The sequence below is a fragment of the Hyaena hyaena genome, unplaced genomic scaffold (assembly GCF_003009895.1).
Source record: "Hyaena hyaena isolate Hyena2069 unplaced genomic scaffold, ASM300989v1 scaffold_42, whole genome shotgun sequence".
NCBI classification, from domain to species: domain Eukaryota; kingdom Metazoa; phylum Chordata; class Mammalia; order Carnivora; family Hyaenidae; genus Hyaena; species Hyaena hyaena.
The window spans coordinates 439946-450242 of NW_024080674.1; the positions used below are offsets into that span (position 1 = coordinate 439946).

Here is a 10297-nt window from a genome sequence, read left to right on the forward strand (position 1 = left end):
GAGAGAGAGGGAGTCACAGACTGAAACAGGCTCCAGGCTCCGAGCTGGCAGTCAGCACAGAGCCCGACGTGGGGCTCGAACCCACGAACCGCGAGATCATGACCTAAGCGAAAGTCAGACGCTTAACCGACTAAGCCACCCAGGCGCCCAGTCTTCCCTGTTTCAAGACTTACTGTATAGCCACACATGTAGACATACACAGACATACTGCTGCACATATACAGGCATACGAAGGAGTGGAACAGAATAGAGGACTTAAGAATAGAAACCCATAAATATGCTCAATAGAGAAAAGACAGCCTTTTCAACAAATGGTGCTGCAGCAATTGGCCATACGTAGGCAAAAAATGAACCTAGACCTAAAAGCACACCTTATACAGAAATTAACTCAAAATGGATCATGGGCCGAAATGTAAAAGGTAACACTATAAAACATCTAGAAAAAAAAACATGTGGAATCTTGGTTTGGACAAACTGTTAGTGCCAAAAGCATGAGCCACAAAAGCAAAAAAGGAATAAACTGGATTTCATCACAGTTAACAATTTTTGTTCTGGGGGGGGCCTAGGTGGCTCAGTTGGTTGAGTGTCTGACTTCAGCTTAGGTCATGATCTCAAGGTTCATGGGTTCAATCCATGCGATTGGGCTTTGCACTGACAGTACAGAACCCACTTTGGATTCTGTCTCTCTCTCTCTCTCTCTCTCTGCTCCTCCCCCGCACATGCGCGCGTGTGTGCGCGCGCTCGCGCTCTCTCTCTCTCTCAAAAATAAACAAACATTAAAAAAAAACTCTTGCTCTGAAAGAACTTGTTTAGAAGGTGGGTACCTAAGCTACCTACTGAGAGGAAACATTTGAAAACCACATGCCTGAAAGTAGTGATATGTAGAATATATAAAGAACCCTCAAAACTCAACAGTTAAAAAACAAGCGACCCAATTAGAAAATGGGCAAAAGACATAAACAGGTATTTTGCCAAAATGTAGGTCTACATGGCAAATAAGACATGAAAAGATGCTCAACACTGCTACCCATTAGGGAAATGGAAACCAAACCCACAATGAGATATCACTACACAGACATTAGAATGTCTAAAATAAAAAATAGTGAGGACACCAAAAATTGGTGACATCAAATGGTGGTACAGATGCAGAGAAACCAGATCATATGTTGCTGGTGTGACCAGAAAATGGCACAAACTGTACAACAGTTTGGTAGTCTCTTAAAAACACTAGACACACAAATACCAATACCACCCAACAGTAGCACTCCCTACAGTGCCATTTACCTAGAGGAACAAAAACCTTTACTCCTGCAAAAATCTGTACACAAACATTTATATCTGCTTTAGCAGCCCCAACCTGGAAATCACATTAAATGTCTTTTAATAAATGAATGGCTAAGCCAACTATGGTCCATCCATTCCATAGGATACCATTTAGCTATAACAGACAGAATAGGGGGCACACGGATAGCTCAGTCAATTAAGCATCCTACTCTTGATTTCAGCTCAGGTTATGATCCTTTGATTCGTGGGTTCAAGTCCCATGTTGGGCTCCGCACTGAGCATGGAGCCTGCTTGGGATTCTCTGTCTCCCTCTCTCTCTGCCCCTCCCCTGCTCACACTCTCTCTCAAAAAAAAGAAACATGGGGCACCTGGGTGGCTCAGTCGGTTGAGCGTCCAACTTTGGCTCAGGTCATGATCTCACGGTTCGTGAGAGCCCACATGGGGCTCTGTGCTGACGGCTAGGAGCCTAGAGCCTGTTTCAGATTCTGTGCCTCCCTCTGACTCTGACCCTCCCCTGCTCACACTGTCTCTCTCTCTCTCTCTCAGAATAAATTAAAAAAAAAATAAAAATTAAAACAAAACATTAAAAAAAAAAGGAATGAACCATGATAACCATGACAATCATGACAATTCCAGAGAATTCTGCTGAGTAAAAAATAAATGAAAGGAAATCCTCCCCCAAATCCCCAAAGGTTACACACCCATGATTCTATTTATATAATATTCTCAAAATGATAAAATTATAAAAATGGAAAACAGATTAGTGCTCACCAAGGCTTTAGGGCCGTGGGAAGGGGAACCAGAGGGGATGCTATAAAAGAACAACATAAAGGAGCTGTGGGGAAGGAATGTTCTGTCTGTCGACTGTACCAATTCACTATCCCGGTGGTGCTACTGTCCTACACATATCAAGGATGTGACCATCAGGAGAAACTGCGTAGGAGAGGTCTCTGCAGTATTTCTTACAACTGCATGTGAACCTACTATTGTCTAAAGATAGGGACGCCTGGGTGGCTCAGTCCATCAAGCATCCAACTTCAACTCACGTCATGATCTCATGGTTCCTGAGTTCAAGCCCCGTATGGGGCTTTGTGCTGACAGTTCAGAGCCTGGAACCTGCTTCAGATTCTATGTCTCCCTCTCTCTCTCTGCCCCTCCCTTGATTGCACTCTGTCTCCCTCCCCCTCTCTCTCAAAAATAATAAACATTAAATAAATAAAATTAAAATTAAATAAAATAAAGATAAACAGGGGCTCCTGGGTGGCTCAGCAGGTTGAGCATCCAACTCTTGATTTCAGCTCAGGTCATGATTCCAGGGCTGTGGGATCGAGCCCCAAGTCTGGCTTTACACTGAGCACGGAGCCTGCTTAAGATTCTCCCTTTCTCTCTCCCTCTGCCCCCTCCCATTCGCATGCATGCACTTTCTCTAAAATAAAAATATAAATAAATGAGGGGAGAGGGGAAGGGGGGTGATGGGCATAGAGGAGGGCACTTGTGGGGATGAGCACTAGGTGTTATATGGAAACCAACTTGACAATAAACTATTTAAAAAATAAAAAAATAAAAAATTTTTAAAAATATAAATAAACAAATAATAAAATTTTTAAATGTTCCTTTAAAAAATGAGACAGTGGCTCTTAATATTTTGGAAGCTGTGGAGGGTGGGAGGTGAGAGGCACAGGGGCAGATCCAGACCTCCATAAGAATCTGATCAAAGCTATGAAGCATCACCCCAGAAAAGTCACCTGCATCCTATCCCAAGGCTTCCTTAAAGAAATCCACTCAAAAACATAATACACACAAGCTAACATTTATGTTCTCTGGCAACCAGGGCGTGAATAGAGGCTTAGAACACTAGTAAAATAAAGATAGTCCCCCAACTACTCAGCAAAGATCAGCTTCTCAATACGTACTCAAAATTTAGCCATCTGCATCCTAGAAAGAAGCTATTTTAACTTCAACGTTCACACATTTCCGTGGCATTTCTACACTCACAATTTCATTTTGAATTTCAGAGGAACAGGGGTTGCAGAAGGGAAGCATCAGAATCTCTTCCCGGCTTAGAATCTCCAAAGGCTTTATTTCCACCCAACTCGAATCACATTCCCGAAGTAAGAGGAAAATCAAATGTGACCTTCCTTGTTTCACAAAAACAGAACAGGGAGACTTCTGCACAGATCACTGCGCTTCAATATTTGACCTGTTTGCTCAGACTAATTCGGCCTTAAGTACAGCGAATATATTAATCTCACGTTAACAATACAAGATCAAAAATAGACCGTCAAGCCTTGGGGATAGAGAGGGGACCTGTCGATGGTTTACCTATCCTAACACTAGAATGCACTCAATAAGTTTTTGATGAATGATTTTTAAAAAATGAAAGCAAATAAAGCCCAAATGAAAACTAAATTCTTAAAATACCCAAGATAAGGATATTCCATAAAACTTACAAAGCTACTTAAAAAATAAATATTTCTTGTCAATGATGAATATGTTCAAAAAAAAATATATTGGCAGATGTGGGGAAAATCATCACATCAGTAATCTGGTTCATGTCTACATACAAAGTCACTAAATTGGCCATTCTTGGCTTAAATCAGTTTCGGGGAGGATGAGGAAAGGCTGGCTTTATGCACAATTAATCGTAACATCCACCCGGTCCATTAACTAAAGATGCCTAAAATACCAGCTGAAAAGCACTTCGGACACAGAAACTGTAGAAATTGATTCACACGAGGACACTGAGTGGTCCTGATTTAGGCGTGTGTATTCAGTCTATATGACCAGGACTTTCACCACTGCAAAGTTACCCCAAAGCCTCTTTGTCCTGATGAAAAAGAGTGACCCCTATATCTCACTGAATGGTTGGATTTTGATGTTATGACTGTAACTTTGTCCAGGTACCACAAAAACGGTGGATTCTCTATGAATCACCTACAGATCCAAAAACTATGTAAATAAAGATTTATAATTCTATAAATGTTATAGCTGCTTTGGCACAGTGGATTAAGTCAAACAGGGAAACAAAAGAGAAAGAAAATATTCTGCCTAAAATCTGGCCATTAACTAACCCATGTTTCAAATCCAGTCTTTGCCAGCCAAGAGAAAGATCCCCAAATTAACAGAGATTCCCCCTAGTCTGATGAGCTCATTCAAACTGAAGTTTCATGGCGATGGGTTTCTCCGTCCTTGATTATCTTTGTCATTTATCTAAGGATTATGAAAAATCTTACAAAGGCAAATGTTCTTTCTATGCCTAGCATCATTACCAAGCAATACTTGTGCTTGTACATTAATTAATACATAGGTATTAAGTTTGTTTTCCAAACCAAACAGCAAGTTCTTGGAGGATGAAAGCTTATTGCAGGAGAAGCAGTAAACATAATAACTACCTAAACATCACCATCCCTAGCAGCACTGGTAGTAAGAAAGACGAGTAACAAACATTAATTAGGTTTCCACTGTGTCAAATCATTGTGTTAAGCTCTTTGTAAGGATCATCTGTTAAGCAGGTATGATGAGTCTCCTTATTTTTACAGAAGACTGAGGCTCACAAATGTTAAAAAAAATTCGCCAAAAAGTCACATAATCAGTCGATGAATTAGGATTTTAACAGTCTCATGTCAGAGGGTGTGCTCTCAAACCAGTTCGCACTGATGGATCCATTCATTCATTCACTCAATAAATCTTCGGCAAGAAGACTGCTGATGAAGTTCTACGCACCATTCCAGCACTGGGATTCAGCTCTAATGAAAAGAAAGAGAAGTCACAGCCCTCAAGGAGCCTCCTGTGCTATTTGGGGGATACAGGCAATAAGATAAACAGACCACTACTTGAGGGGATAAGTCAAGAGAGAAGAAATGGAAGGGCTTGGGGGAGGAGGAGGCAAGAAATAAAATTAAGTCTCTGGAAGGCCTCAGTGAGCAAGAGGCATATGAAGAAAGAGCTGAAGGAGATGAGGGAGCCAGCCAGGAAGAGATGCCTGGGGGAACAGCATTCCAAGCAGAGGGAAGAGAAGAAGAGTTCTCAGTCAGACAGGAACTCCAAACCCAGGGTAAGGCTTTTCCCATGAATTGCATGGAAAGGCATCAGTGGTCTGAGCAGCCAGGGAGACAAATTAGGAGATTATTACAATACTACAGGGAGGGGATGATGGGGACTTGGACCAGGGTGGAAGGGATGATTAATATGAGAGACAGACTGTAGATATATTTCAAAGACAGAGGCCAGAGGATCTCCTGATGGACTGGCTGTCAGAGAGAGATAAGAGAAGACAGAAACGTGCCCAAAGTTTGATTGTTTGCCGTTTGATTGCTTGCTGGATTCATTTTTACCAGGGCGACTAAAATGTTGGGACCTCTAGTGGCCGAGCTGCAGACTCCACGAGCTGCTTGGGTGAACCATCAAGGGTTTGGATGCATGAAGTTTGAGGCTCTTAGACCTCTAGGCAGGAGGTGGGCTAGACAGGAGAAGAGGCCCCTGGTGTACACGAGCATCAGGAATGTATTTAAAGGCGGGTAATCGAGAGACTGCATGTACGTGACGTGAACAGGTCTGAATTTAAACACTGAGGCTTGCGTGGTGGTTACTGACTGGAAATTCTCTCTGTTGCAAAGGAAGAAACCAAGTGAAGACAGTCAAAGGACACTCTCTAAGCCATTCACTTAGTCAGGTTAATGATGTGCAAATCGCCTGATTCACCACCCCTCGAAGAATACATTTTTAGTGCCTTTGGTAGATTAGCCAGATAAGTGTAGACAACTGTTCCCTTCCCCCCGTCAGAGTCCCCCAAGTTGTGGCCCAGACATTCCTGAACAAACACATGCCCAGGGCACAGCTTGAGACTCCATGAACAATGGAGATGAAGATATGAAGATATGAAGATACTGAGACTTCTGAGTTCAAGGAGGTGAGTTTCATTAAGCTTTTTGATGTTTACATGAAAAAGTAAGTCTGTACATATAATGATTGCTTAATCACTTCAACTATAGAAGACCTCAACTAAAAGTGAATGCTTCTCTTTGATCCCTTTGAATGGAGACAGTCCTAAAATGTCTCCTGTCCCATTAAGTAAAATCACTTAAATATACAGAATTTGTAAAAACTTCATCCGACGAAAACATCTAGATCTGAAAAACCATTTATGCCATGGGACGCTTGTAGACAGAAAGATATCTACAAACCCGCTCTCCTTCCACCAACCCTAACTCACCTTTGATTCTACCAAACAATTTTAACATAATCAGAATCAATGCTGTGCTTTCATTACCTTTTCATAGGGATCATTTTAGTCAATGCACCCAATATCATGAAACAGTGTTCACTGCACAGATTAGAAAAATGAGGACAAAAGGGGTCAAGGACATGGAGCTAATGAGTAATAGAAGCAAAACTGGCTTTCTTTTCTCCTTTTCCAAATCTGAGGGGGCATTTCTTGGCAGAACAGCTGCTCACCATGAAATGGTGTTTTCTTGTTTAATTATAAACCCTCCCAAACATGGTTCTAATCCACACACATTTGTCTGGATTCCATTAATAAAACTACTATGTCATATTAGTTCTTCAAGAAGCTTTTGAATCACAAAGTCATGTATCACCCCATAGTTCAACATGCACGTTTGAGCGCCTACTGTGTACCAGACCTGCTGCCCAAGCACTGCCTGAGACTCGCACATGCTATGTGCTATTTTACTCTATATGCAGCCTAGACTAATACCACCGACATTTCTCACTCTGGACAGAGGGTCTCTATGCATTTCCTGGAAGCATTCTCCCCCCTAACTTGCAGTAACTTCAGTTTGCAGTGTTTTCTGACAACTATGTGATCAGCCCCTTGAGTTCATATAAATCAATTACATCATCAGATCACTGGGGGAAAAAATTAACTGGTGATAAAACCAGTGTTTAATAAAGAAGACCAGGTTTTGCTGGCTGTATCTTTGACCTTTCCATGAGCAATAATCATCATTCCATAGATACTCTAAAATCTACTCGAGTGTTAATGCAGACAAAATGAATAACTCCTGAAAAAGTAGACTTCTCGCTGGCATCCAATATACTGTAAAATATACAATGAATAGAAACCAAACTATATTTCCTTTCCTTCTGCTCCAAGTATCTGTCTGTAAACATTGGCACCCATATAGGACCATATTATGTCAGCTGTAATAATATAGAAAATAATCTCAATTACCATAAACTAGAAAGTTATGGTAACTAGTCTTTCAAATAAATCACCACGTGTCACCATTTGGCATAAACTCCGATCCTTATGAATAATTCACATTTTGCGCATTAATAATGCATGTCTTATTCCATGTGGAATGCTTCCTAACACAGAAAGGATGTCTCTTATCAATTTCCTCAACTGACATGATGGAGTAAGTCTAAAATTAGAATTGCGTTTTTTTAATGCACCCTTGAAGATGGTAACAACTCGGCTGGCCCATAGGTTATGAAAAATATAAAGCCCCTGTTATTTCTTGCCCTTTGCGCAGGAGTCACTAGCTTAAACACCCTAACAATAGCTGCTCCTGCTGAAGACAATATTTGCACAGAGGTAAAGATCAAGGAAACTTGCACAGGGCTGATAGGGACGGGTTAGCTCGGTTACATTTCTTACTAATTATATGTGTATGTATTCACAATAACACAGGACCTAATTGCTAAAACATTAGGTAACCAGCAGGGGAAAAAAAAGAAAGAAAGCAAGCAAGAAAGCAAAGGGTCAAAACAAATCAGGCAAGAGTTTTTATAATTAGAGATGTTTCCTACCACCCTCCCTAGCTAATTACCGCTGCGAGATTTCTTTTCAGTTGTCAGTAAAATTATCTGGCACGTAAAAAAGTACAAAGACCAAGTAAGAGAAAGATGCCAACGACATAGGGAAAGACACTCAGTGTATCACTGTAACTGTTCTCCCAGTGTGCCCATTGCACATCATTGCTGATATTATCATTTCAGACATTACTCAACTTTCTGCCCCCGCCCCCCAACGGGGACACCCAAACACACACTACAAACAAAACCCAGCAACGATACTTGACCAATGTGATACTTGACCAATGTATCGTTGAGGTAGCTTGAAATCAGGGGGTAAAAAAAAAAATCATTCCAGGATGCTCCCCCTCTCCGGAGAATTTCCTTCACCATCACTCAGTCTCAGAGAGAAGCAGAATGAGTTCTCTCTGAAGTCCTAGCAATGAAGGGCAAGGGGGAAGGGGGCAAAAGAGAGAGAGCTTTAAGAGCGGAACCATCCCTGTGCCCATATCCGTCCCCTACAGGTGCGCTCGGGTTCATTCATTCCTGTGCTCCATATTTAGGGCGCACTTACTCCGTGCCAGGGATTACGTTCCACCCTAAACAATCTTCCCAGCGGGCTTCCAACGTGTATTCCAGCAACAGAGATCCACCGCCCGCGCCAGGGACCAGAGAATCCAGATTCGGGTATGCACCCCAAGCTGGCCAGGCCACACCGCCTCTGCCAACAGCGGGGTCAGAGGCGGGTCAACGGCCAGGATTCGGAGCCCGGAGAGACCTTGCACTTGGCAGCCGTCTCCCCCGGGGGTCAGAAGGTCACTGGCCCCGTTCACCCCGAGCGCGCCTGCCTGACCCCTTTTCTCAGCCAGCCGCCCCTCGGCTGGAAAAGTTAAGTTGGCGGCGAGTGGGACGAGGGGGCACGGGGGTGGGGTGGGGGGGCATCCGGCAGGCTCGGCACCCCCGGCCGGTTTCTCCGCTCTCCCTTGGCTACCGAGAAATATTTATTTCCAAGTAGACGGGCTCCAGTCCGGCCACCGAGAGAAAGCCAAGTCATCCGAGGGATAAAGATAGCTCCGTGACCCGCCGAGAGCCGGCCCCCAGCGCAGCCGCGGGCGCCGGGCACCGGCCGGGGGTCTCCCTCCAGCCTCCGGGGCGCGGGGCGATCGGACGCACGAGCAGGAAAAAAGGAAAAAAAAAAAAAAAAAAAAAAAAAACAAAAAAAACCCCGATGGACACTCACCCCTAGGCGTCTGCTCCGGATCCGCACGTACCCCTGCTTCACTATGTCATTAAAATTGGAGGCCATCCGGACAGCCGTGACCCTCACCCGCGCGCACGCACCCCGAGTGGCTCTGGGGCGGGTTTCGGGGCAGGGGCGGGGGGAGGCGCGGCGCGGGGCGGGGCGCGGGGCGGGGAGAAAGTTGACGGGCGAAGCGGCGGCTCGGCGCGGCTTCAGAAGGCGCGCATCACTCGTCTGTCCCCCGAAGCCCGACCGCGGGCGGCCGGCGCGCAGCCGCTTCGGGGAGCGCGGAGCGCGCAGCGCCGCGGGGCTGGAGCGCCGGCGTCAGCTGACTCATCAGCCGGCCTGCCTGGAGGAGGAGCGGCGGCTGCTCAGGGCTCCGGCCCTGCCCCCTCCCGGGGCCCTGGGGGAGGGGGGCGGGGGGAGGAGGGGGGCGGGGGGAGGAGGGGGCCGGCGGAGGGGCGGGTGGGCCCGCACCCCCCCCACACCGCCACGAAGAGGTGGAGCCGCGCGGGTCCCAGCGCCCGGCCGCGGCCCCCCGCGGGCGGACACCCTCGGCCGCGCTCGCACCCCCGCCCCGCCCCGCCCCGCCCCTCCTCTCCCGCCCACCTGGCCCGGCGCGCTCCCCCTTTCGATCCCTCCGCCCCCCCCGGGCCCCGAGCGCGCCCAGCCCGCCCCCGCACCTTGCCGACAGCCAGCCGGGAGAGCGCGCCCTCCCCTCCCGCTCCGTGGCCGATTTTTGGAGGAGAGGAAATTTCACTTTCTCACGGCCGCCGCCGACCCCGCCTCTCCCTTCAGCCCCAGCCCTTTCCTGAGAAGCGCCCGTGTCTATACCTCTGTGCTGCGGCCGTCTGAGGAGGTGGTGTTGCCATGGTTTGCCTTGACCTTGGCAAAGGCGGGGAGGGGTGCTGCCCTGGCTGAAGCTACCTTTGAGCTTCCCCGGGTTTCCTTGGCACCCCGGACCCAGCCCTCGGTGACACCATTTGCTACGTTTTCCTTGTTTGAGCCTGTCTT

The 10297-nt window shown here is 46.1% G+C and overlaps 1 protein-coding gene across 1 annotated transcript in view; it reads right to left on the reverse strand.

Moving 5' to 3' along the window:
- Positions 1-9632, reverse strand: part of DOK5 (docking protein 5) — a 158665-nt gene extending 149033 nt beyond the window's left edge. The window contains exon 1 of the mRNA XM_039230028.1: positions 9284-9632. Coding sequence (XP_039085959.1) covers positions 9284-9349 — 66 coding nt within the window. The 5' untranslated portion in view covers positions 9350-9632. The remainder of the gene's footprint in view (positions 1-9283) is intronic.
- Between the last annotated feature and the right edge of the window lie 665 nt (positions 9633-10297).